The sequence below is a fragment of the Carica papaya genome, chromosome 5, assembly GCF_054855325.1.
Source record: "Carica papaya isolate Zhongbai chromosome 5, ASM5485532v1, whole genome shotgun sequence".
Lineage (NCBI taxonomy): Eukaryota > Viridiplantae > Streptophyta > Magnoliopsida > Brassicales > Caricaceae > Carica > Carica papaya.
The window spans coordinates 44,896,673-44,924,551 of record NC_142313.1 but is presented as its reverse complement, the minus strand read 5'-3'; the positions used below and the strand labels follow the sequence as shown (position 1 = coordinate 44,924,551).

The 27,879-nt window shown below is 33.9% G+C and overlaps 2 protein-coding genes across 5 annotated transcripts in view; one reads left to right on the top strand and one right to left on the bottom strand.

The window, feature by feature from the left end:
* Positions 1–1,313: 1,313 nt before the first annotated feature.
* On the bottom strand, positions 1,314–7,473 carry LOC110810698 (uncharacterized). Of its 2 annotated transcripts, none has more exons than XM_022036946.2 (7): positions 6,958–7,473; positions 6,160–6,339; positions 5,897–6,058; positions 3,775–3,936; positions 3,525–3,641; positions 2,096–2,203; positions 1,314–1,971 (listed from the first exon to the last, which is right to left on the bottom strand). In XM_022036946.2, the coding sequence occupies exons 1-7, from the start codon at positions 7,312–7,314 to the stop codon at positions 1,546–1,548; spliced, it is 1,512 nt and encodes a 503-aa protein (XP_021892638.1). In that variant the 5' UTR covers positions 7,315–7,473; the 3' UTR covers positions 1,314–1,545. The 2 variants fall into 2 exon arrangements, with proteins under 2 accessions (XP_021892638.1, XP_021892639.1); XM_022036947.2 differs by having other exon boundaries at positions 6,160–6,312; positions 6,958–7,472.
* Positions 7,474–10,774: 3,301 nt separating this feature from the next.
* The window catches only part of LOC110810668 (ubiquitin C-terminal hydrolase 12-like), a 28,312-nt gene continuing 11,207 nt past the window's right edge, over positions 10,775–27,879 (top strand). The window contains exons 1-16 of one of the 3 annotated variants that reach the window (XR_015818916.1): positions 10,775–10,954; positions 11,333–11,399; positions 11,852–12,002; positions 12,108–12,265; positions 15,885–16,150; positions 16,237–16,455; positions 16,543–16,651; positions 16,785–16,900; positions 19,783–19,881; positions 21,263–21,372; positions 22,948–23,022; positions 23,655–23,733; positions 23,834–23,980; positions 24,407–24,487; positions 24,594–24,713; positions 26,603–26,725. Coding sequence is in view for 2 of the 3 variants with exons in the window: in XM_088219281.1 (XP_088075407.1) it covers positions 10,925–10,954; positions 11,333–11,399; positions 11,852–12,002; positions 12,108–12,265; positions 15,885–16,150; positions 16,237–16,455; positions 16,543–16,651; positions 16,785–16,900; positions 19,783–19,881; positions 21,263–21,372; positions 22,948–23,022; positions 23,655–23,733; positions 23,834–23,980; positions 24,407–24,487; positions 24,594–24,713; positions 26,603–26,725 (1,950 nt within the window). In the remaining variant the exon portion in view is untranslated. The remainder of the gene's footprint in view (positions 10,955–11,332; positions 11,400–11,851; positions 12,003–12,107; positions 12,266–15,884; positions 16,151–16,236; positions 16,456–16,542; positions 16,652–16,784; positions 16,901–19,782; positions 19,882–21,262; positions 21,373–22,947; positions 23,023–23,654; positions 23,734–23,833; positions 23,981–24,406; positions 24,488–24,593; positions 24,714–26,602; positions 26,726–27,879) is intronic. The other 2 variants (XM_088219282.1, XM_088219281.1) reach the window with 2 other exon arrangements.

Below are 27,879 nucleotides of genomic sequence, written 5' to 3'. Positions count from 1 at the left end.
AAGAAAAAAAAAATAGTAACAAAAAGTAATGATAAAATCTAAGGTTATTTTTTTTGTATTTTTGAAATAATTATTCTATTTACGTTTCGACTATCCAACACTATGCAATTTTTACACACTTTTCTTAGCCGAACATGCTTTAAAATAGTTTTATATTCCTGAAGAGCATAATATACCCATCTAAATTAGCATCTAAAGCTAATCTCGCATAAAAAAAATTTAGATTATATAGTGAATTACTAATATACAACAACAAAACCGGCTTAAATATTCTAAGTTATAATTATAAAAAAATACATTTTAGAGAAAAAGAGAGAGAGAGAAAGAGAGAGAGAGAAAGAGAGAGAAATTCATAGCCAAAATTTTTCTTCACAAATGGGGGGGAGTGGGGTAAGGAAAAAGAAAAGACTATCCCTTTTTAAGAGGGAAGATATAAAAATCCCACGTGACATAGGTCTTAGCCGTGGACAAAAGAAGGTGTTTTGTTCCTTTTATTGGTAATATATAAACTATATAATATATATCTCAACCAACATGAAATTAATATGATATCGTGTGGAATTTTGAAAGCATCATATGATTTCCCCATCACTATACTAGTACACTAGAAACTTGTGGATACTATTCGATTGTACTATATATGTAGACCATAGAGCTTTAGTGCACATTATCCTCAATCAATATATATATATATATATACACACACACATAATATATCGTATAGACATACGTATGTTACGAGACTTTTTTCAATGCTTTAAGAGAATATGCCATCTTTAATTCTTTTCTATATATTTTATTAGTCAGATAAATCTTACATATTAAATCATCTAACTATCCGATTAACCGATTTAAAAAAAGATTACTAAAAATACGATCATTGAATTCGTAGATAGAATATAAGAGTTTTAAACTTTGAAGCTTAAAATTTTAATTTAAAGAAAATTTGTAAAAGAACATGGTATGATCAAAACATTCCCAACGGTATACCTATATATAATAGGAGATAATATATATCAGCACATACCCATTATATCAAAATGCCTCTAAATCTGACTTTAAATACAACAATGGTAAACCTAGCTAGATGATAATCAGATATGGACTTGGGTACTTTCAAACTCTTTTTAACTTTTCTTTTCATCATGAAGCTGAACTTTGGCGAACACCGGTTGGAGTAACCAAGTTGAAATAAAAATACATCGTAATCGAGCTGATAAATGAATCATTCTACGACACTAAACTATGATGATCAAAGGGATTCTTTTGACAATCCTATTAGCAAAATCAGTTTCTAACTTGGAAAGCAAGCATAAAGGCAAATTATATTATTATTTGTGCAGATGTATTTAAAACAACAGATGACAAAAAACACATCATAATGACACAGAGAAGAAGTTAAATAATGGGGGCCAAAAAAGAGAGACTAAAAAGTTTTTAAGGTCAGTGGTCAGCTACTCTCACCCACCTTTGGGTGGGTGATGTAGTTAAAGGTGTAAAAGACCTTCCACTGGCATTTCTATATTTGTACAGAAATTTTAAATCCTACCACCAATCGTAGTTTCTCCTCAAATCATTACTACTGCTATAGTTGCCAAATCTGGAAGATGAATATCTGTGATAAGAAGCCTTACTAGAAGAAGAATGAGGACTTGAAAAATGACCAATGGATTTTGTCGTTGAAATCTTATGACTCTCTTTAGTTGTCTTATGGCTCTCTTTAGTTACCCTTGAGAGGGACCTCCAATGTTTACTTTTGGTTTTTCGAGGAACAGTTTCAGGATCTTCCGAAATCCAGCCACCTCTCTGTTTTGCTTTTTGTGGTGTTGTGACTCTTCCATCTTTATATACAATCCTTTTCCTCTTGGACTTGCCAAGTTCAGAGGGAGCAGACTTGAAACCCGAGTAGTCTTTATTTTCCCTTTGGGGTCTGAGAGGTGGGGTTGATAACTGATGATTCCTTTTGCCGACCTGAATATGGCCCAGCAGCCTAATTAATAATATTACAAAGGAGATAAATAGTTCCATGAAAGGAACAGAATAAAGTGTACAGGCGCCTATGATTTTGAAATAACAAGATTTAGAGAATACTTGCTTTGAAAGAATTTGTGCACTCGCGTGCAAAATGTCCTCTTTCACCACACCTAAAGCAAGAACTAGGCGAACCCATGCCCATGGTTTCCCCACGTAACCTTACACAAGCCTGCATAAACAGATTCTCATATTAACAAATGGCATTATGAAAGATATGAAACAAAATCACAGAATTCAGAATGCCTCGTTATCACATCAAGATAGAGAAGTATTTCAAAAACACAATGCTTGTGGCAGTTCTGAGACATCTTGGAGTACATATGCAAGGAATTAAAACATTTAAATTGAATTTTCAAACCAATCAAATGGAGATATACCATGGCTCCCCTTTTTTACTTGTCATATATCGATTTGTTACATATGAACCTAAGAACGTCAACCACTACTTAGCATAGCAATTCATGTAACTAAAAGATCAAAATTTCCTGCAACAATTATGTGGGGGATGGGAAACTGACTACAAATCCGAAAAGTCAATAGCAATTCAAGGGTCAATTTAGGTCCCATCATAAACAATTACATAATGTATTTGTGATGTAATCAATAATTTTTTTTTTTTTTTGAAATACAATGAATCAACGATAATTAAGCTGCAGTATGTCCAAGATGCATTGAAAAATTTGAATAGACTGCATACCCAACTTTACAGGCCTTGCATCTCTAAATTGGATATATGGATAGACATTATTTGGATTTAAAAGTTATAAAGAACAAAAAAAAGTTCTACAAATGAGAAGTACGGTATTGCAAAAAAATATTAGAAACAAAATATTGCAGTCTTCAGCCAAGTCATAGAGGATACTAGGGTAGAAAAATCCAGGATATCCAAATACAAGACAACAAAAAACCAAGTGTACCTTATAATAGATTGGAACAATTTCTCTTATCAGCAGCTATCAGATTTAGTCAAATGTACTTTTTACATATACCCATTTCCTAATAACAGCAGCTTAGCATCAACCCACCAGTCCCACACCTGAACCACTAGTTATTACAAAGAATGGAAGAATTATGACTTACCAAGCTAGTATGACCTAGCTCACACAGTTAGTAGCAAGAAGAAGTTCTGAACTAATAGATGAGCAATCAACTACGACATATGATAAGTTGAATTATTTCGCACATTACTGAAGGAACTCAAAGGTGATTTCACCATGTCTTCATCTTTATTTATCATAAGATTCATCAGAAATAATTTGAGATTAATGCTTAATAATTCCAATGATAAAGAGGGCCTGGAACAAGTTGTGATCATGTGGTGGGAGTGAGATCCTAGACTACACCGTCAATATAACGCATTTCTCCAAATGTACATTTTACCATATCAAACATAAAACTCCCATCTGCCAACACTAGTAGCTTAGCATCAATTGACAGACCCATAATGACCCTTCTAATCCAATAAATGTAGCAAAAAAATCGTGGCTTACCAAGCCAGTATGACCCAACTGACCGCATTTGTAGCAAGAAATAACTCTTGGACCAGCATCAACGGGACTCACACAACTTAAGTGGCCGAAATTCTTGCAGGCATAACACTGTATCTCCTGATAAAAAACAAAACATCCAAAACAAAGTTAAAGACAGAATTCCATATCAAATTCAAATTCAGAAAAGACAAACTTCACAAAGGTCACAAATAGGAGTTCGAACAATTTAACCAAGGGAAACAGAAAAAACCTTCAGATCATCTTCGACATAATCATTCCGGCATGAAAACATATCATGCCCAGCATCTCCACATTTTAAACACATGTTACCAGTCTTAAAGACACTGTTGTGTTTCTCTGGACAGTCCTTCGCGTGGTGGCGTCCATTTTTGCAAATAAAGCAATTCTGTACCTAGAAGATCCAAGTAATACTTGTGTCAATACTTGAGGTATATTTACCCCATACCAAAAAGAAGGGAACCTTAAAGTATAGAAATGAAAATAGCAAGAAAGACAGAGATACTATATTCAATATTGGGATAATGAAGGACACAAATCCCAGACATGTATCTAGTGCTCAATGTTCAACATTTTTAAAAGAAGTGTCAAATTCTGATATAATATCTGATCAGTAGTCTTCTTTTTAAATAGGGAAAAAACGAAATGTTATTCCGAAGGTGCCAAGCGATACCACCAAGTATAGTACCTGGTTGTTCAGGAAAGGCAGTGCATGTACATTAATTTTGTATAATGATCAATATCAAATGCGCATCTTCTCTCAGTCAAAAGATGGAAATATACAAGAACCAGGAAGGAATATTTGTCAATACAGCAATATATTGGGCATAAAATAAACTGATGAGGAATAAAATGGAAGCCTGATCGAAGCAAAGTACGTGATATAGAGGGAAGCTGCAGACAAAGACGAAGAACCAAACAATAGGCAGACCAACTAAAAAATAAAAGAAACAAAGTTTAAATTTCTGCATTTTTTTGTTGGTGCAGTGGAAGGATGGGTTTCAAAAGTATGCTTTGATACTAATTGACATAGGACACTGTGATGGAGCAAGATAGAGGAAATCAAGGGTAACAATGAAAAAAGGAAAAAACAACAGACAAGAACAAAGGAGACTACAATGATAAAGGGAAGAGCACAGACAAAGAAATATAATAATAACCAAAATCCTAGCAATTAATTCTCTATTCATCATCTCTTCTATAGTCTACATCAAGTAATCATTATACACGCACTAATTACAATGGAATAAGGAAAATACAACAACAAGAAAGACAAAACTCAAAAATTTCTAAATCTGAATAGAGCTAGAAACCTACTATATCTTGTTTCTTAAAAATAAAGAAACCTACTAGATCTACCTATACGGCCTAAATAATTTCAAAATATTTAAATAATAATAGTTATAAAAATATTCCCATTAACTTGTCTTCGTTCTGATTCACAAAGTATATTGATTCCGATCCTTTGTTGAATTAACAGCCAAATCAGTTGAAAAGAAAGTGAAAAAAATTAGCTTTGTGCCCTCTCACAACAGCAACTCCATAAATCAAGTGAAGGAAAAACATTAATGATTGTACTGCTGGATTTACCAATTCATTCAATCATTTCCCCACATTTTTACTTAAAAAGAGGAATGTAGGCCAATTTGATTTATATTTCCCTCTTATTCGACAAAAATATGTATATGGTGTCAATAAAATTAGCTACAAGTCTGAGAATGCAAATCTTAATTATCAAAACATGCTCCTTAGCATCAGCACTACAAATAAAAAGACCCTCCTCTGCCTCCCCTCCCCTCCCCCCGCCCACCCTCTCCCCCGTCCAAAAAAAAACATCTGCCTCACACGATGTTTGGGCAAAGATTAATAAAGGAATAGTGAGGAAATAAAATGAAAGGAAAGAGAAATCTTTAAAGGAAGCGAAATGAGAAGTGTTATCGTCATTAGGATAACTAAATTTGAAATATTAAGAAAAATGATTGTTGCAATACTTTATTTAAAAAACTTCTCTTTAAAATTTTAAGCACTTTCCTTTTCCCTCCTTTTCTCCGAGCTTAAATGAATGAAAAATTACAATTTTAAGGTAAATGGGTTGATGTCACAATTTCTCCCTTTATAAATTAAACAAGAGAAAGAATGGTGAACATATCACTTTCTTTCCTCTCCTTCCGTTTCCCTCAATGCAAATATAATGCCAGAGAAGTATTATCACACAACCATGTAAACATCAAATTTTATCAACTCCAACGTTTAGGGAAAGATGGAAAGAGAGAGAGAGAGAGATAAAGCACATAGTACAAGGAGCTAACTCAATAATAAATTAAGATTTGCAATTGGATTTTATCCTTACAAACCTTTTGGCATTGTTTGGCACCATGGTCTAAACTGCCGCATACAAAGCATGGTTTCTTCCGCTTTATAGCTGAAGGACAATTCACTGCCATATGCCCTTCTTCACCACAGTTATAGCATGTTTCCCAGCCACTATCTGGAGGATCAAAGTACCTTGGTCCACGCTGATAGAACAAATTAACAGATATACTCAACTCAGCCTTTCACATGGAATTATATTTTTCTTTTTTTCAAAATTGCAGCTCAGAGCAACATTTTAACTCACAAGAAGCTTCCGGAGCACCATATTATCAGATATCTCAACAGCCTTTTGATCCAAAGATTCAACCATCTCTATATCCGTCATTGTTTCTGCCTTCTCATGTACCTCCACCTGGCCAACTGTATCTTCTTTTGCTTGCTCCTTGCAAATAATGCCCTGCCGCAGCAGAGTACAATTATTGCACTTAAGAAGGCAAACTGTTAATCCACATTTTTGCTACTTGCAACACTATAAGCTCATTAGACAAAAGCAGGCTTCTGAAAACCATACAAAAGTTGCAGGTTGGAGAAAAACAACCGAACTCATGGAATAAGAAAAGTAATAGACATTCTTAAGCACACACAGAGAGGTATATATAGAGTGCAAACATAACTGGACCATAATCATGAAATACCGATAACCACCAACAAATAATTGAACTATGTGCTGTCTTGTCAGTAGATGCACAATTTCAATTTAACGTCAAAATGTCAATTAACAAAAAGCACAATGCGAGCACGAGATGATACCACTTCTCCAAACAATCAATGGAGATAGTTATAAGAATCAACTGATCAAATACCCTGCAACTAACATGGCACTATAGAGGACTTCGATTTTTCTCAACCAAAAATTCGTTTCCCAATAAGAAGAGTAAAATTGGTATTTTCAAATTACAAAAGTAAGCTTTTATCTGAAATCAAACCCGATAAAGTGAAAATGTCTCCCTCCAAAATAACACTTAAACGGCATTCCATTGATGAAACTCCTAGGAATATAAATCAACATCAAAAGCTTACAGATGAAGAGTCTAATACTCACAGAGTTCTCTCCAATTTCCACTTCGACTTTCTTCATCTTCTTCTTCCTAACTTTATTTTTCTCTCTCACAACCGCAACCGCCTCACTACTGACCCCATCTGGCCCCGCCAAATAATCATCTGTTTCCTGGGAGGACGATGAGCAGAGATCCACTATGCTGCTCCCATTCGAATCTTCAAAAACAGAACCTACTTTCTGGTCTCGCTTTACAGCTCGCTTCAACAGGGCTTTCTCCACGATCTTCAAGCTCAGGTCCTCGTTTGCTTCTTCGTCGTCGCTACTGAGTATTACCACATCATTATTTCCTTCTCCGTCTTCTGCATCAAATTTACCCTTTCGCTTCTCTCTCCTCGCCATTATCAAAAACTCACAAAATCTCGATCCTGATCCCCGACGGTAATGACGAATTTGACCAGTTAATGGGGGAGGACGATGGTAATGGCAATGGCTAGGGTTTCTAAATTACCCTTCACGAAACTATTTTTTTAGAAAAATGGGCGACACGAGAAGAATTTTAACAGAATCTAATGCGTTAAATAGATATTGGACCCGGAATCCGGCCCGGGCCTAATCGGTATTCATTCCGGACTTTGGACCCGGAATTGGATCCGGCTCTAATCGGTATTCGACCCGGAATATGGACCGGGTCATTATAGTCCATAATCCTATATTATCATAAAGGAATTATCCGTTAACCAACCCAACATGCTCTTGAATCTTGATGAAGTGACTAAAAATAAAATATTAAGTTGGTGTATATAAAAAGTTATAATTTCAAAATAATTATAGATTTAAATATATATATCTTGTCCCGTTATGTTATATTTTTATTATGATTAATCAATTTTTAATTAATAAACTAATGAAATTGATATATATTATATGATATATTTAAAAAATATTACGATATACTTATAACTAAAGTTAATAAATTAAATAATAAAAAATAAATTATTAAAAGAGTTAAATGTTGTTTGTTCTATTATTATTGTAAAGAAAGTCAATAGTAATTTACTTTTTACTATTTTTGGTACTCGTAAAGTAAAGACTTACAAATCTCGTAAAAGCACGTGTTAATATTGTACAACAGAAAAACAGATGTGTTAATATTCTATAAATCGTAAAATAAGCTTAAATTCAAAATTTATTTCTGAAAAAAAAAAGTCATATTCTTTTATGAAAGCGTGACTTAACATCCGAGTGCTAGTATTGAAAAATTTAAGGTGTCTAATTTAAGTCACTATTCTCTTTCTATATGCATATCTATATAAAATAAGTTCGAACCATAAATCATAAAATTCCAACTTTATCCTTAGAGTAGATCTTTTAATTACTATTTTCATAGTTCTATATTATATTATTAGACTTTAAAACTCATTATAAGCGCTTTTAAAATTCATCATAAAGCTTAAAACGTACATACATAAGAAATATTTGTATGTAAAATATTTGAAAAACAACTAACAACTCATGGAAAATCAATAAAACGAAGCAAAAAAAAAAAAACTAATTTCAATAGTTGAATACAGTTGATATATTCATTAATCTTCCTATATTGAAAGTGGTTCACGATTCACGATATTGATTTGATTTTTTTTTGTCAAATATTTATCTAATTACCCAATTAAGTATATTAAGAAAATAAAATAAGATATTTTAACCAAAAATATTTTTACTACAAAATAATTTGGAACAAATATTTTATAATTAAATTAATAACCACTGTCTTTCTCAAAATATCGAAAGCAGTCATGAACCCTTAAGCTAAATTTTTTATTTTTTGAATCATCACTATTTTGTCATATGTAGATCATATAAATATATAATCACTACTCTCTAAATAGACAAATCTTTATACGTAGGTGATAATATTATGTATATGAAGTAGGAAAAAAAGGTTATCTTTACTATTTTGAAAATTATTATTGATCATGATCCCATATTTTTTAAAGAAAAAAATAATACTCTCGTTAAAAATAGACAAATAGTTTTGTTATTATTTAGCATATTTCCATCTTAAAAAAAAATAAGAAACCGAAGACATCAAATCTTCCAATGAAAAGCTCGACCTATCAACTTGGATTTATTTTCTTAATAATCAATAAAATCTAACACCTCCCATGATATATGCTGATTTTTGTATATTTTAGCATTTTACTACGTTAATAAATGATCAACTGAAAAAAATGAATATATTATATTTTACCATTCGTTTTATATATAACGAACAATAAGGATATTATTTTAATATGTCATGTATATTTAACTATATAAAATGAAGCTGCCATTATAAGCATCTCATTATAAATAAATTTAAGCTCATAAAAAGACTTCATCCTAAAAATAGGTTAATAAAGCTAATATAATAAAATATATATATATCTAATATGAGAGCAATTACTTAAATTTTTTCTATTGTCTCTTATTTGCATCTTTCTATATACTACCTTCAGGTGCCAAATTGTGATATTATTTTATGAAAGTAATAACACTTCGTACACTACTTTATTTCATCAAGTATTCTCGTACACAATCTTTCTCCTTTAAGCACCACCCTCTTTATGTGCTATATTCCCTTATATGTTTCATAAATCATTTAAAATCTCATAAACTTAAATATTAAAACTCTCATCGGACGTTCCTTTTTCGGCACACGTACTCCCCTAACATAACTATCGTTCATGAAAAGTCCACGAGTTTTGCATGTGAGACTAAACTACTAAATTTATCCACAAAGATCGTAAACATCTCTCCCATATGCTTGCTTGTTGGCTACCCGACCAATGTGGAATTCCTTTGTGCATTAAAACTTTGATCCTTTAACAAATTCCACATGTTATCTTTTATCCATTTATTCGCTATTTAATTTTTTTTTTCAGTAATTGTTTCCTTATTTTAAATAATATTTAGCTTATATCTCTGTATGTATTTTGTTGTAGAGTCAAATATTATATTATAATTTTTAATTCATTATAACTAATATTATAAATTATTTTAAAATTCAATCCAAATACATTATTATATTTAATTTTATCATATTTATATCAAATAACTAGTATATTTTATTCAATGACTTATGACGTTAAAATTTATCAGCCTTTATATTTTAATAAAAATGCATGTCTAAATATTTATTAATAAGTCCTTAAATTATGTTAATTGTGTGAAAGTTTTTAACAACTATCGTACATGTATATATATATAAGTAAAAGACACGTGATAACTTATATATTTTAATTTTTTTTTTAAATATTTGAACAAAATGTTAATATAATCTCGTACTTACATAATCTTTTAGGATAATCTTATTTAACATACAATTTTTATAATATAAATATAAATTTTATAAAAATTTAAAAATATTTTTGGCATAACAATATTTTTCACATAAAAATAAATATAAAGACGAGTTATTCGATAATCCGCTTTAATTCATCAAGAATGAATCGAGTAAAATTTTATAATTTAATAAAGTACGAGACATATATATATTGAAAGTTAAAAAATATGGGAGCATAAATTTAATTATATACGAGTTCTAACTCACAACAAGTATGATTACTAAAATTTTATTTTTATTTTTATTTTTAGTTATATTTAAATTAATCAAAATTTATATTTTATATATAAATTATATTTATTTTGAAAAAGAAAATCTTATTTAGCGTGGAAACGTGCGAAAATTAATTTTCTTTTAATAATTTTTTTAATTAGAGCTTTGAGAAGCGGGGGAAGTCTTTTGCCTACTTCTTCCGCATTTACCCTTGAACGAAATTACCAAAATACCCTTCCTCCAAATAAAGACCGGCAAAAACCATTTCCCCCTCTCGACCACCGTCTGGTGTGATCTCTTTTGCTCTCTCCTCTCCGTGTGGGAAAACAATAATCCAATCCCTCTTTCTTCTATCTTCTTTTTCTTCTTCTTCTTTTCTTCTACTCTTCTGTACAAATTTCAAATCGTTACACCATGACCGTGATGACGCCTGCCGCCATAGATGTATGCTTCCGAATTCCTTCTCTGCGTGTTTTTGCATAGTTAGTTAGATAAATAATACATACTTCTGCTTAATCCACTGATAATTTTTTACGATTTCGGGAAGGAATTGTCGAGATCGTTTTTTGTTTTATTTGGTGGTTTTTGTTCGTCGGTTTGGTGGTAATCAGGTTGTTCGTAATCTAGGGCTTTATTTTCGATGCGTGGCTTTGTTTAGGTTAGTTTGGATTGGGCAGTGGTATCTGTGATTGATGCTCGGGGCTCTAGGGTTTTTTGGGATTGAATGGGGTTGGATTGAAGTGGATCCGTGGTCTTCTGATTTGCTTATCTTGCGATTTCTCATGTTTATTGTTGTCTCTGTTTTTTGATAATTTACTTCAGCAGCAAGAAGATGAGGAAATGCTTGTGCCGCACTCGGATTTGACTGACAATCATCAACCTATGGATGGTAATGGTTGCTAATTTGATCCTGGAAATGAATGCATTTTTGTTCCTGCTGCTGTTTTTTGTGGTCCAGTATTTTGTGATTGCTTAGTCAAATGACTCTTTTCTTCTTTTACATCTTGTTTGATTACGAAGAAAACATGTGAATGCACATGATATGTAATTTTCTTGATACTAGATTTTATTACCGCTGGGGACTTGAGAAAACCAGAAGAGTTGCTTTGGAGATTTTGATAGTATTAGGGTATTTAAATTTTTTGATTGCATTAGCACTTCCATTTTATGTAGTAATTGTCCATTTGCAACCAAATGGTGGGCCTTTTGGTTTTTTCTTTTTGGACTTTGCCGGTGAAAGTCAAGATGTTGCTTTAGTTAAAACAGAAAGTCAATTTGTAGTTACAGGGAATTATCGTCGGGTTGTAATTTAATTTTCGTCCTCTTTTGATCAATTATTAGTTGTGGCACAACCGGAAACTGCAAATAATGCAGAGAATCAGTCAGTGGAGGATCCTCCCTCCTCGAGATTCACATGGAGGATTGACAACTTCTCTAGGTTGAATACAAAGAAGCATTATTCAGATATGTTTATCGTCGGTGGTTATAAATGGTAGTGCCAACCTCTTCTTGCTTTCTGTGTCCTTGTGCTTTTCCGATGATTTTTGTTGCTGGCTGGCATTTTTATTGGGGGCTTCTTTTACTTTGCTGTATACAGGCGTATCCTTATTTTCCCTAAAGGAAACAATGTGGATCATTTATCTATGTACCTGGATGTTGCTGATTCAGCAAGCTTGCCATATGGGTGGAGCAGATATGCACAGTTTAGTCTGGCTGTGGTAAATCAGATCCATAGCAAATATTCAGTGAGAAAAGGTGTCTTTTCAAACATGCATATGTTACAATATACACATGCACTTTGTTTCATAATTTATAAGGCTTACGTAACTTTGTTTCTGGCTGTTGATGCTTTAGAGTTGAGTGCTCATCTAGCACCATTGTCTAATTAAAATCTGAATTTGATGTAAAATATTTGTCCTTCAGTATGCTAACGAAAATATACCCTCTCTCCACTTTGCAAGCCCCTTTTTGCTGTCTGTCGGTACCTGTGGCTTCATTTGACATAGCATTGGATATTTTTCTATGTCATGCTGTTGGATGTTTGTATGCCATGTTCTAATGCTTTTTCTATTGGATCAATTTTGGTGATGGAATTTTTAATGAGTAAATTAATTTCTATTATTTACTTGAATTAAAATGTGTATGTTATTTCTTTTTGTATATGGGGGTATCCCCTTGGTACCTTTGTCTATAATAATATACTTATATTTCATTTTTTTTAAAAAAAAAGTATATGGTATTTCTTAAGAAAAGGACGATTTAATTTCTATTTTCTTGTGTGAAATAGAGTGTTACGTATTACAAGAAATTCAGATGAGTGTAAATGAGATATTGATCCTTTCATGGAACTTAAAAAGATGTTGAGGAGTTTAAGAAACAGTGGTCAAGCTCATGTGGAACAAATAAATTTCTGATCTAACTAATTCCAGTGGTTGCTTACTTTAGAGAAATTGTTCTGGAAGGGATAAGATGGTTTTCTGCAGTCAGGCCTTGCTCAAAATATCAAAACAAATCACTTGGGACAAGGTTATAAGGAGCATCCTTGAAGTCTTTCTCTCTCTCTCTCTCTGAACCCAGTTTTATAGCCCTTCTTTAATGCAGTCTATAGAGGCTGCATATGAGAATGTATAGAAGGCACTTCCAGGAGGCCCTTGTTTGTTTTTCTATTACTTCCATACAAATAAACACACTTCATTCTAGGAAAAGTGCTAAAGTAAGCGAGGCTACCATCTTAGCAAAGTAGTTACACAAAGAGTTTGTGTTAGACTTCATGTAGCTTGGTCTGCTAGACTAAACATCAACATGTTGCAAAGAGGAGTGCTGCTGTAACCATTTGCCTTGGCTGGACATGAGATGGCATGTCAGATGTTTTGCCATATTTTAGATTTAGCAAAGTATCTTCTTTATCCCAAAAATATTGTTTTCTGCACAAAAAAGTTAAATTTGAAAGCTAGAATCCATCTAAACTGTTTCTTGAGTGCCTATGTTTGTGCAATTCCATTTTATTGGGTTTCTACATGTTGGATTTTAAAAAAGTAAGGAGCATAACCCATCAATAAGAATATCATAGTGGTATTCCCCTAGTGCCTGATTAATGAAATATCTCTCTCTCTCTCTCTCTCTCTTTTAAATCTCTTATATATTATGTTTCATACCAATAGCATGCTGGAAATTCATTTTTTTCCCATTCTGCAAGACAGAATTAGTTTTCTTGTTTTCCCATGTGGAAAAATTAATGTTTATAACAGAGTTAATCTAAAAGCCTGCCATCATTGATGATTATGATTATTGCAAAATATCATACTAGTTTTGTTTTTTCTGCTTGGGAAACTTAATCTAAAATTCAATGATACTAGTTTATGTTTTATATCTTGGATGCATATTTCCTTTTTCTTTTTTCCACCTTTCACACCTAGGCTGAATATTATTTCCAGAAACCATTGATGCAGCAGTATAGATTAGAGTGTAATCTTGTAATTGCTTTAGTGCCTCACTCACCTAGGAAATATTATACCCATGTTATGTTGCATCAAGTTTCCTGTAGTCTTCACTCTTGAGGATCCTACTTGAATGTAATCGAATTAATTAGGTGTAGCGAAAAGCTAACTTGGCCTTGTAGAGATCTTTTAGGTTTCCTGTGAAAATTAAGACTAAATGTGAAAACTTTGAAGAGAAGTTAAGAAATGGAAACGTCAAGGTGGCGAGCATATTCAAATGTTTCATGGTAGGTCTTATAGAATAATAGTTTTTGTTTAAATTAGTTTTGATTTCTATGTTTGTGCTTCTTTGTCCCATTTCTAATTGTTTTTAGTATCATTTAGAAAAAACTCAATTTAGGGTAGAATCTTGTGGTTCATTTACCATATGAAAACATATCTAGTTTTTATTTATCAGATTCATACATGTTTATACCTAAAAATATGTTTAACCATTCTCCTTTTTTCTCCCAGAAACATATATTTATACCTAAGTATATTATGGTGGTATTTGTTTGTGCGGTTCAAGTATAGACAAATTTTTAGGTAATCCCAAACAAAACTTTCTAATCTTTTCACTTGCATGCCATGGACCATTATTTTCTTCATATATATGTATGTATATATATATATTCAACTATTAGATATTTTTTGTGCATAAGACAAGATTCAACCAAGAGAGACTACTGGAAGTTAGGGAACATCAATGGCCGGGAAGTTTATGAGCATGAGACATTACTCCTTGCCCTTATGGGAGTCAGGATTGATGATACTAGAGACCATCCACTCTGGAGTCTTAATGATAAAGGTTCTTTATGAGTTCTTCTTACAACAATTTGACAAAGAGAGAGACTGCTTGAAGAGGCTTCCGTTACAGGAAAATTTGGAAGGTTAATGCATCATCTGCAGTTGTTGTTTTTTTTTTTGCGTGGAAGGCTTCCTGATGTTGCATTTTAACCCTGTACCAACTGATCAGGAGGGGTGTGGTTTTGGTAAATTGTTGTTATATGTGCAGAAGGGATGTGGAGTCACGTAACCATCTACTTTCCTAGGTGTCCTTTTGTATATAGACTATGGACCCTTCCTTATGGTCTGTTGGGTATTAGTTGTGTGATGGCTGGTTCGGTGAGGAAGAGAATATGGGCGTAGAAAGGGATAAGAGGTGAGAGGAGACATGTGGGCCTTATTCCATTTGCTACTTTCTGGTTGGTGTGGAAGGAAAGGAATATGAGAGCTTTTAAGGACACAAATATCAATTTTGGCAAAGTTAAGGATAATTGGTTCCAGACCTAGGTTTTTTGATTAAGTGGCATCATGTTTAGTGACATTCTGATTGATATATAAATATTTTCGTAAATGGGTTGCGTATCTTTGCTACCTGCAAATGAATTAATACATACATGTTATTTCCAAAAATAATTTTCATATACAAACATATATTGTATGTAAACATATATGAATATAGGAAATGAAAATAAGAAAATGCTTATATGTATTAAATAGTGGCTTTGATTCGTGGATGAAATACTTTTTAGGGGTATCAAATTTTTATTAGTTCATTTTTCTTATGCCATTATATTTCCCTATGGCCATACTTGTTTAGATGGCATCGATCCTCTGTTTAAGGTATTTCTTCTGTACAGTCAAATTGCATTACTTGTTGATTACCTCTCTTGGATGTTTATAACCCATACTTGCACTCTCATGGACATTGGTTCACTTGCCCTGTGTAGCCATGTTATTTAGACAATCTAATTTGGATTTTGAAATACTTTCTATGTGAGTCTTCTAGTCATGGTTATGTAGTTCTTTTAACATTTGCTTATGTTACATTGTTATTAAAAAGAGATGTGTAGGCCTGGAGTTATATATTCTCAAGAACTTTGTGCATTGTACAGATACACAACATCAATTCAATGCACGAGAAAGTGATTGGGGTTTCACATCCTTTATGCCTCTTGGTGAACTATATGATCCTAGTAGAGGGTATCTTGTGAATGATACTTTGATAGTTGAAGCTGAGGTTATTGTTCGCAGAGTGGTGGATTATTGGACATATGACTCAAAAAAGGAAACTGGTTATGTTGGACTCAAGAACCAGGGGGCAACATGTTACATGAACTCTCTCCTCCAAACTCTCTACCATATTCCATACTTCAGGAAGGTTGGATCTATCACCTCTTTTATCTTTGAATTTACCACTATTCGCCCTTCCTCTGCATCCCTAATGATTTAGATTCTACTTTACAGGCAGTGTACCATATGCCTACAACAGAGAATGACATGCCATCTGGAAGCATCCCTTTGGCTTTGCAGAGTTTATTTTATAAGCTCCAGTATAGTGACAGTAGTGTTGCAACTAAAGAGCTGACAAAATCGTTTGGATGGGACACTTATGATTCTTTCATGCAGCATGACGTTCAAGAACTTAATAGGGTTTTGTGCGAAAAACTCGAGGACAAAATGAAGGTTTGGGTCTTAACAGTGCTTACTTTGATTAGGATCTTCATATGCAAGCTCTAATTAGAAGTTCTTATTTTGTTGACATGTTGTCAGGGGACTGTTGTAGAGGGTACTATACAACAGTTATTTGAAGGACACCATATGAACTACATTGAATGTATCAACGTGGATTACAAATCGACAAGGAAGGAGTCATTTTATGGTACATCTTATTTTCCTAAGTGGGTTGGGTTTGTGGATGTGGGGAGGTGTAGGAGAAAGAAAGAATTCTATGTAAGTTGTGATTGCTTTTCTTTTTCTTTTTTCTGATGGTAACTTATTTATGTTTATGCCAGATCTTCAACTTGATGTTAAAGGTTGTCGTGATGTTTATTCTTCCTTTGACAAGTATGTAGAAGTTGAGCGTCTCGAGGGTGATAATAAGTATCATGCTGAACAATATGGGTTGCAGGTAAGTGATTATTGTGTTTAACAAAATGTAAATTCATATTGAGATTTCCTAAGCGAATGTAAACTATTTATTTCGGCAAGCAATTATATTGTACGTAGGCTGATGTATGCATTTCGTTTATTGTTATTTTTTGTTGAACTTCTTTTGATTTTTGTCTTGTATTCCTAAAGAAATGAAATGAATCCATGGTATGAACATGAAGCCTTTCTTTGGAGTGTAACATGTTGGCAGCGAAAAGAGAGGAAATTAAAAGATTAAAACTCAATTTTCAAATTTATGTTTAAGTTTTTCATTAATCTTCTTTGTTCTTGATTTTGTGTTCTATGCAATCCATATTGTGAGGCTGTCTGGGATAGTATTCTCACCATGAAAAAGCTTACAAGGAGGGGTTATCACCAACAGATGCCCGATGTGCCTTTGAGACAATGAATCCTTGACCATCTTCTCTTATTGTGTTTGGAGGGTAGCAAGTGTAGGGATTTGGCTTTAAGCTTCTTAAGTATCTGAATTATTGGGAATCTGAACGATTGGCAAATTTCTGAGTGTGAAAAGCTGCTGGAGTTACTGTTAGAGATCAGGCTGAATAATATTGAGGATAAACTTGAATGGAAGATCACAAAAAATGGTTCTCTCTGTCAAATCTTGGTATAAGATTCTAAGGCAGGGTAAGGTTATTCCGTATCATAGTGGGGTCGTTACACTGCCATTTCCTTACAAACTGATCTGGAAAATCAAGGTGCCTCCAAGGGTTTCATTCTTTGCATGGGAAGCTAGCAGAGAATGTATTTTGACCATAGATAAGCTTAGAAGGAGGGGGTTAATCTTGGTAAATGCTTGTTATCTCTACAAAAAAGCCGAGGAAGACTGCAGGCACCTTCTTTTACATTGCCCTGTTGTCTATCGTTTGTGGTGCATGGTCTACAACCGGTTGGGTATTCGCTGGGTTTGTTCGGGTTCTATCAAAGAAGAGATTTGGGCTTGGAAGCAATTCAGTAATAGCTGTATCCTTGCTGATTTGATTCCCATTTCGCTTATGTGGATTGTGTGGAAAGTTAGGAACTGTAAGGGCTTTGAGGGACTTGATGACACTAATGATTTTGATGTACTGAAGAATTGATGACTTAGTACCCTAATTTTCTTGCTTATGGGTCATCCTCTGGTATATTTTGAGTCTTTTAGGAAGATTATTGGTATGGAGGACTAAGCTGTAAATAATTGTACATGCTCTTTTTGCACCTCTGGTGCTTATACTAATACTATTCTACTATTTTTCACTTTAAAAAAAAGGTCTCTTAAGTATCTGAGCCATATTCTTTTATGGTGCCTAAAGGGGAGAATTTTATGGGATTCAGTCGTTAGCTTAATGGGTATAGGTTAGGTCATGAGTGCCACTATCCTTGTTGAATTGTGGGCTTGAAATGGGATCTGTGAGGAAAAGAACAAGAAGAGGCTGATTGCCCGTATCCTCGATCCAGAACATAATAAAAAATTTGATGGTCTCTTACTAATATTTCTAAAGATCTGAGATGGATGTCTATAGACCTTATTTATTTTGTTTATGGGTGATCTTTTTCACACGGGAAAAGATCTTGGGAATCTGCTAGTTATTTTTTGACTGATTGTTTCTTGTAAAGTTTGATACTTATGCACTTTTGTGGCACCTCCTTTGTGCCTTTTGTCTGTAATATCTTCTTTCTACTGAAAAAAGTTTCTTAGGTATCAAAATCTTTGTGAGTAGTCTATAAGGGAGAAGTGATTGCTTGGAATGGTATGACTGCTTGTGATTGTATGTTTAGTTTCTCAATTTATCTTTTTGATGAAAAAAAGAAGCATAGAATTAGGAAAAGAAGTTGGAATTTGGAGGAGGGAGGCTAGCTGGGAGAGTATTTTGACTATTGATAAGTTGATGACTAGAGGCCATATTATGGTGAACAGGTGTTATTTATGCATGAAGGCGGTGGAATCTTTCAATCTCCTCCTATGGTGTCCTGCAGGTTATGATGTTATGATTTGTGGAGCATGATTTATGGACTATTAAGGATCAATTGGGTGATGGCAGGGATTGTCAAAGAGGAGACTTGGGGGGGGGGGGGGGGGGAGATAGGCAAGAGACGAGAGTTTGCAAAATTGATTCCTTTGACCTTTTTTTGGATCATTTGGAAAGAAAGAAATTTAAGAGCTTTTGAGGGTAAAGAGGTAGGGGCTTATAAGTTGAGAAATAGATGGTGTCATTATTTTGGATTTATCTTGTTAAGACATGACATCATTAAAGATGAAGATTTTGTGAATGTTATTTATACTCTAACTCATTTGTAAATCTTTTGTACATAGGTGGTACTCCTTTGGTACCTTGTTAATATATACTTCATACTTTTTATTTCAGAAAAAGTTAGAATTTGGAGGAGTGTGAGCTATTATTCAGGAAGGAGAAATAAGGCAAAAAAGAAAGAATGAGGGTAACATGCCGTGTGAATGCAAACTCTTAGAGCAGTCATATGCTGTGTAGGTAAAGGACTTCCCCTGAAAAACCCTTTAGTCTGTTAGGGAGGCAAAGAACACTATCCTCTCCAAGAGATCATTAACCAAAGAGACCATTTGTTTAGTTTCTCAAAGCAACTGCAGATTGTGACTATGAATATAATCAAAATATGACTAGAAGGTATCTGCAGACTGTGGAATGTTTGTTGTAGTTATTGATTTTGTGCTTGGATGAAAATGTTATACTGTAATAAACTAGAATTGCACGGTTTTGGCAATTGGCTTCTAAAAAATGCATTAATTTGTCTTTTGGTTTCTTCTGCTTTTGTTCTCTCCATTAAAATGTTTGTCTATTACTCTCTATGTTCATTTTTAATGGTTTTAACTTTGTGTGATTGTTTCAGGATGCTAAGAAGGGTGTATTATTCATTGACTTTCCTCCTGTCCTTCAACTTCAGCTGAAGCGGTTTGAGTATGATTTTATGAGGGACACCATGGTTAAGGTCATAAATCAAATAACTATCTATTTGTTTCTTTCATCTGTCAGTATGTATTATTTGTTTTTTTAATCGTCTAATATGAGCGATTCATATTTGTCATTCTATAACGAGTTAGTTTATTATTTATAATATGTGGGTATGATCTTGGAGAAAGCCTCTAAGCTTTTATAATGTAAGCAAGAGTGATGGAAAATTGTGATCTACCTCTGTGATTTCATTACTTTTGACTTTTGAATAGCTTATGTGAATAGAAAGCATTTAATTTTCTTTTAAAATACTTTTCCTATTGTAGCTTGTTTTTTTACACACCATGCAGTGTCATAAGAAATTTTTCTTGATGTTTTTCTGGCTATGATAATTGTATTTTACCGTGGTTGAAAAAAATTTAAATATGATGTTGGATGTTGCAATTCAAATTGGTGTTGGAAATGAATTATGGGATTGAGAAGCAGTTTGATTTTCTTATTATTTTCTTTGCTGATCGGATGCATCTATGAATAATTTTTTCCTAACAATATAAAAAATCTTTATGACCTGTTTCTCATTTACCGTAATATTTTACTTGCACTGAATATTTAACCAAGGTTGACCATATTCACAAAGGAATTCTTCTGCATATTTGCCACTCTATACCACGTATGCCTTGAAGAGTGAAACCTTCTCAGCCTTTTGTCCAAGATCAAGTATAGTATAAACCAAGAAGTAGTGTGGAAGAGATGGGAACATTTATTGGAGAATTCTCATATTTATATTCTCTACTGAATTGAATGTGCAATAGCTTTTCTCGATTTATCTGACCTGTTCACAGTCCTGTTTAAAGTCTGATTTCGAGGTCCATAGTCCATATGTCGTGGGGAGGTCTTGTTCTCAACATAGAAAGTAGTTTGTTTTTAGGAGAAACCAACATTTCTTTAATAATATCCATTGGTAATTTCTATTTCATTTTTAAAATAAAACCTTGTGGAACAACAGATTCTTTTGTTCTATGCATTTGCATCAATTCTACAAACTAAAGCAGAAAAACTAATTTCATATAAGTGAGCTTTGAAGAACTGAACTTTCAAGGAAGCTATTTTATGACTGTTTTGTCAAATGCCTCTTAATATATGAAGAGCTGAAACTTACTATGCTGGGATGTTTACAACTTTACATCCTTGACTTTTAGTTGCCTTCCTTGGCAATGAATGGTTGATTTTTCCCATTGTTTACCTAACTTGTGTTGGTAAATGATTCTTGCCTCCTTTGTGATGTTCTTATTTGTTTCATAATCTGATAAAGTTACGACCAAGAGATTTGAGTTCTGTCTTGGCATGCAGTTTTGCTAGATAGATTGCATTTGTTCCAGAATCTAGAAAGTTATTCAGTCTTTTTTGTCTTTGTGTAGATTAATGATCGTTATGAGTTCCCTTTGCAACTTGATCTTGATAAAGATGATGGAAAATATTTATCCCCTGAAGCTGATAGGACAGTTCGCAATCTTTACACACTCCACAGGTACCCCCAATTTTAATACAGTTTGACGTCTGAAGTATATTATCTTCCTTGCTTTGTTATATGATGATGCATTGGATGGTGTGATGAATTTCAATTTTTTTTTGAAATAAATTTTTTTTCTGTGATAACTTATGTTGGATGGCGTGATGAATTTCAAAATATTTTATGCATTTTTCTTGAATGATGGTATACTACTATTAGATGTTATCAAATATCCAATGGAATGTAAATGTACTATGTTTTGTAGGGATGTTTTATCAAGATTCCATCTTTTTGTGTTATATTTCAAACAGCTCCTTAATTTTGTTAAAAATATTTCACATATGATGAAGACTTTTGTTTGAGGAGAAAATATTAACAAGCACCAAAGAGGTGCCTACAAAAGGAATGAGGGATTTACAAAATATTCAAAGTACCTAAGGTCCCCTGAATTTTGTGGAATATAAACGGACTTCCAATATTCTAGATGCCTAAAGGATATTGTGCGCTATTGGGGGTGTTGGTATCTTCTTTCCACTTTCGGACTGTATTCCTTTGTCAATTTGAGGTGTTATATGGACAATCAGGAGCATGGAATGTTATCAAGGAGTGCCTTTTTCTTTAGGTGTTGGGTTGGCTGGAAGATAATGCCTGGATCTTCAACTACTTTTACTATTCCTGCTCAGTTTCTTTTGTTGGTTGGATGGTTTACATGGCCTCTTTATGGGCCAAAGCACATGGTTTTTAAGGGGTTACCATTTGTCAAGTATTTAAAGGAAGTTAGGGCTATATTGTGTTTGTCCCATTTCCCTTCATCTGCTATAATGATATCTTATCCTCCGTCTTTATACTTTCTTTCTAATATTTTTTTTTGAAATAATATACTTTCTTTATAATCTTAGTAACATCTTCTTTTCCCTATCCAAGAAAGATATTATTGGATAAAGGACCAATAGAATAGACACAATATTCTGATTAACCTAAATTGGAAGAGTAGTTCCTCTAAAGTGGCCTCCTTGCAGTGTCTTTTTGTTACTGATTTACAGTAAGATGTTGATTCTGGCCGGATGTGTCTTGCAAAATGGATTATTAGTCATTTTCTCATTTTTTCCGATGCATATGGTCAAGATGACTATGATAGATGGTTTTGTTAATTTTGGGCCTGAATTAGTTTAGGTGGTAACTGATCCAATTGCAAATCATTCAAGGACATGGTTGGGCATTTTTGCTACAAAAGAAGATAAAATAATAAAATAAAATCCCATTTTCTTTTCATTTATCAGTTATTTGGATTATATGGAATGGTTTTTTATTTTATTGTCAAAATTTTGAAGGTCTTTTAATTGTACAGGAATGAAATACTGTTCTTTTCTTATCCAATTGTACTGGAATTGGATACTATTTTTGTCTTCCGGGGTTAAACGTTTCTTGTAGGAAAAGAAAACATAAAATTCAAGTGTTAGAACATAATACTTGATTTAACCTCTCTTTGGAGATAGTGTCATGCAATAATTGCTATCTATACACTTTTTATTCTTTTGAGTTTGTCTGTGATCATATTTGTCCTAGTACTTATGCTGTTGAGTTTGTCTTCAGTGTTTTGGTTCACAGTGGCGGGGTGCATGGAGGACATTATTATGCATTTATCAGGCCGACTCTCTCTGATCAGTGGTATGTTTTGTTCTTCTAACACTTTTGATGGGCCATATTTGAGCGGTTTGGGAATCAATTGGGTGGATGTACTTTTAACAGGTGTCAAAATGGTTATAGAATTCCTGTCTGCTTTTGGCGGTACTAATTAAATTAGTGTTGTTTGGTTAACTTAAGATTTGGATTTAACGCATTTACAACTCGACAGGGGAGAATTTTGCCATTGGAGCTACAAGGTTATAGCAGCTTACATTTTTCTTTTGTAAACAGCTAATAGATGTCAATGGCACATTACATATATATAAGAAAGTTATAATTGATAGTTCTGCGGTGAACTTGGGACACCTTTTATGTTTTCAGTTGAATGAATAGTTGGGCTTACATGGGAGAAGTTGGTGTCTGAGAGAACTGCTTGTGATCAAGAATCAGTAAACGGCCTTATTGTTTCTCATTTTCTGCTCTGTGTTAAAGTTGAAAAATATCTAATTTCCTGCAATATAATTTCACTTGAGATTTTCTTGAACTTAGAGGCTCGCAGGATATAAGTTACTAGCACAGCCTTTTCTTGTTTCCTTCCTCATATGTATATATTATTATATAACTTCTATTCTCAACTTTTTCCGTTGTGCCTTAAAAAGCTGACTGTTTTTCAGGTATAAATTTGATGATGAAAGAGTAACAAAAGAAGATATGAAAAGGGCACTAGAGGAGCAGTATGGTGGTGAAGAAGAGGTATTTTATAGTGCTTGTAGTTTTGAGTCCAATTGCTCCCTTTCAAGTATGTGTTTCTTCATTTTGTGAGTTTACCAAAATTCTGTGCTTATGATTTCAGTTACCACAGACAAATCCTGGATTCAATAACACTCCTTTCAAATTTACGAAATATTCAAATGCGTACATGCTGGTGTATATACGTGAAGCTGACAAGGACAAGATAATCTGTAATGTGGATGAAAAGGACATTGCAGAACATCTTAGGGTAAGATGCTACTATTCTATCTGTAAAGGGCAACAACTGAGCTGACCTAAAGCTGTAGCTGGCGCGGCTTGGCTTCAAAAAAAAGTTTAAATGCTTCTTAGATTTGAGTTTGGCTTCTTTCTGGCACCAGTGATCTCCAAAGAGCCTTTCAATCATTGTAAACTAAAGTAGATTGAGAACCACGAGCTAGTGAAATTATTGAAAATTAACAAATATCTAATCAAGCTGGAACGGAAAGCTTAGGAGTTTCTATAGTGATTCTTCTTTTATTGGTTCAGTCAAGAACAATCTCAAATGAGAAATAGTTGGGCTGGTTCTTAGTCAAGCTTGAGTAGCTGACTTTGTTGAGCAGTCTTATGCTTATTTTAATACTTCCATTTGCTGAATGGTTCATTCTGAGATTTGTAACGTAAGAACTTTATTTAGGAGAGGTTGAAGAAGGAACAAGAAGAGAAAGAGCACAAGAAGAAAGAAAAAGCTGAGGCACATCTTTATACAATTATAAAGGTCACCTCTTTTCCAAGCTTTGACTTGTTGGCCAGTATATTTTAGAATTGATAGTAGTAATACTTACTTGCGCTTAAGTTGTTTATCATCTGAATGACGGATTTAGGTTGCCCGAGATGATGATCTTGCAGAGCAGATTGGACGGGACATTTACTTTGACCTTGTGGATCATGACAAAGTGAAAAGTTTCCGTATTCAAAAGCAGATGCCTTTTAACCTATTTAAGGTACAAGGCCAGAAGTTTTTCCTTCACTTTTCCTTTTGCTCTATGTCTATGTTTCTGAAATTATTTATGGTGTTTTTTTCTTCTTGACTATCATTGTGATACTTGATATTTGTTTTAGTAGTCTCTTCTAATTGCTGTATGTTAATGGATGTGTTATCACATTTTAAGGAGACAGGGTTGTGGATTTAATTAAACTAAAATTGTTCTTTTAACCTTTTGGCAAATGATCTGGAGATTAGTCGACAATAGATGTTGTTCCAGATCGGTTGAGGGACCTGCTCCTTGTGCATAATTGACTAACTTCTAGCAATTTCTTGGTGGCCTTGGTCTCACTGGGGGCTGTCTTTGGCATATCTTAAAGCTCTGTTACTATATCCTGAAGTTAACGATTTTGCCTAGTTTCATAAGATATCTTAGACCAAAGTCTGCTTCTTTAGAAGGTTGTTTGAAGCCATCTCAAGCGACCAAGTGAAGCTGTCTTTGCCAATCTGGATCACCCAAAAGATGCTACCTCCAGATTCTTGGCTATGGTGAACGGTACTGTGAGCAAGGGATGAAGTAAATAGGAACTTTGGAAGGAGGTCTCTTGATAAGGATAAGTCAATCACTTTTAGGTGCCCCTTCCACATGGATAATCTAGGGTTGAACTTGGACAGAAGAGACTCCCATATGAACCTATCTTTGGAGCTAGCAAACGAGGGCGTGCCAAATATTTCAAAGGAAGAATTTTACAGCCAGAATTCCCTGCCAATGACTTGGCATTAACTATTTAACCTTGTTGATATTCAAGCAAATACTGCATGAAAGCAGGAAGAATGCTCCTGATTGAGATCTCTGGGTTTCAGCTGCAGTTTAACTCTCTCGGGTTTGCAGAACAACAGATAATCTTCTGCAAAAACAAGTGGGAAACCATCTCTCACTGTCACCAATTTCAACTTTTGCTCCATGCAAAAGCAATTTTTCATCTATGGTATGGTGACAAAGGCTTTTTAGAATGAATCTTTATATAATTGGGTTTTATTGTGTAGCTCCCCCCGGCATCCACTTTCAAGATTACATCTTCTTTTTGGAAAAAAAAAGATAAAAGATGGCATGAACAGAGCACCAATGGGGTGCACCCCATCCATTGCTCTATTGGGGACCTTGTGTGTCAGATTCCGTGCAATGCTAAGGTGAGGTGAATGGTGTCCATGCTGGAGAAAGGGCTCTTTTTTTGCATTGATGCCCTCACGATTCTATCCGGAGCCTTTAGCAGTTATTTGGCCTCTTCTTTTACATAATTTAAAAAGTAGAACTAAGCTCTGTAGATTCCATCTTGGTGAGAGTATGAAAGACCTGTGAGCTTTGCTTTAAAAACTTTTTCATAGTCATGAACATTATAAACATGCATAACTAAATATAGTAGTGATTGTATTGTTTTCGCACTATAGAGCTGCACGTGAGCTTAGTCAATTTGTATGATGCCTTATTCCGGTGGAGTGGTCTTTAATTGGAACTGTAACTGTAGTTGAAGCTCGTAATCTTTCTGGGTCTTGGTTGTTAATTGTGTCAAAACTCAGCTGAAGATGTGCTTTATTTTCATTCAACTATTCAGTGTCATAGAATCAAACTTTAGTGTTAGGTTGTACATGGAAAAGGTCGGAATAGTTGTTTTATGAAGAGTTTCTAACAGAGGTGTTGGCAATTGATGGGCATCTTTCTGTGCTTGGTGCATTTAAATTGTTCCTTTTAACAGTGTAAGCTGCTTCTTTTTATCCAGTTTAAGATTATTTATCTCTTTTGGCATAATTGTCTACATCATTTTCCATTTTCATCAATTTATTAGGATAAACTTCTTAGTTTGGAATCATCATAACTTAATTATCGGTGTACTATGATGTTGCTTGCAGGATGAGATTGCCAAAGAGTTCGGCGTACCAGTGCAATTCCAACGTTTTTGGCTGTGGGCAAAGCGTCAAAACCATACATATCGTCCTAACCGACCATTGACACATCTTGAAGAGACACAATCTGTAAGTACCCTTATCAATTTTTATATGCTAGTTTTTCAAATTTGATTTGCTTTAATATTCAATTTACTCTTTCTGGATATGGAGGTAGGCTTGTTTGGACTTTGGTTTGTACTTCAACGGGTCATGTTGATTTGATATTGAGTTTGTAACAATTGGTATGCTCAACGTGTCATGTTGAGTTGATATTGAGTTTGTAACAATTGGTATGCTAGTGATAGTATCTAATCAGTTAGGTATTTTAGTTCTATAAAGTGTTACTGGAACAAGAAAAGCATGGTTAAACCACCATTAAGGAGGGGAGGGTTGGTTTGGGTTTGCGATCTTTGCAAATGTTAAATAGAGCCCTGTGAAGAAAATGGCTTGAGAGATTCATGATGGGACAAGGGAGCCTCTTGAGGAGGATTATTGAGGCGAGGAATGGGGTGGATGATTGTGGTTAGTTCTCCAACTGCCTGCATGGGGTGGGTTTGTGGAAGAGAATCAATAGGGAGAGGGGAGAGTTCTATGAGTGTGTTAGATGGAGAGTGGGGTCTAGAGATAGAGTGAGTTTTTGAATAGATAACTGGATGGAAAGGGGTGCTTTATGTCATCAATTCTCGAATATTTATGTTGTTGCCCTTGACAAGGATGCCACAATAGAGGATTATATGGTAGGACAAGGAGATAATGAGGATTGGTGGATTGGTTTTAAGAGAAATTTAAATGATTGGGAAGTTTCTGAGTATACGAACCTATTGAAGACGGTTTCATTGTTCAGAAGGGACCAGTCCATAGGAGATAGGCTGTGTTGGAAATTAAACCCTTATGGTGTTTTCTCGGTGAAATCATATTATGCTTATATTTATATGGATGAGCTGGTGGATGTATATGTTTTTGCTAGGTTTATTTGGAAAGTAAAAACAACTTCAAGAATATTGCATTTATTTAAAAAAAAAAACTTTAAAAATATTGTATTCTTCACATATTTAAAAAAAAAGAATTGCATTCTTCGCGCGGGAGGCTATCCAAGTTTGTATTCTAACACTGGACAGTCTTATTAAAATGGGAAAGATGCTTGTGAATGGATGTTACCTTCGCAAGAGAAGAGTTGAGTTTGGTGATCATATTCTTTTATGGTCTTCTGGGATTGGATTTGGTCATTGTTGAATCTGTGA

Bases quoted from the DNA above. Each gene is read 5' to 3' on its own strand.
- LOC110810698 (XM_022036946.2), bottom strand. From the start codon at position 7,314: ATGGCGAGGAGAGAGAAGCGAAAGGGTAAATTTGATGCAGAAGACGGA. The intron at 3,937-5,896 runs GTTTGTAAGGAT...TGGATCTTCTAG, and splicing joins GTGCCAAACAATGCCAAAAG to GTACAGAATTGCTTTATTTG. The intron at 1,972-2,095 runs GCAAGTATTCTC...GGCCATATTCAG, and splicing joins AGTGCACAAATTCTTTCAAA to GTCGGCAAAAGGAATCATCA.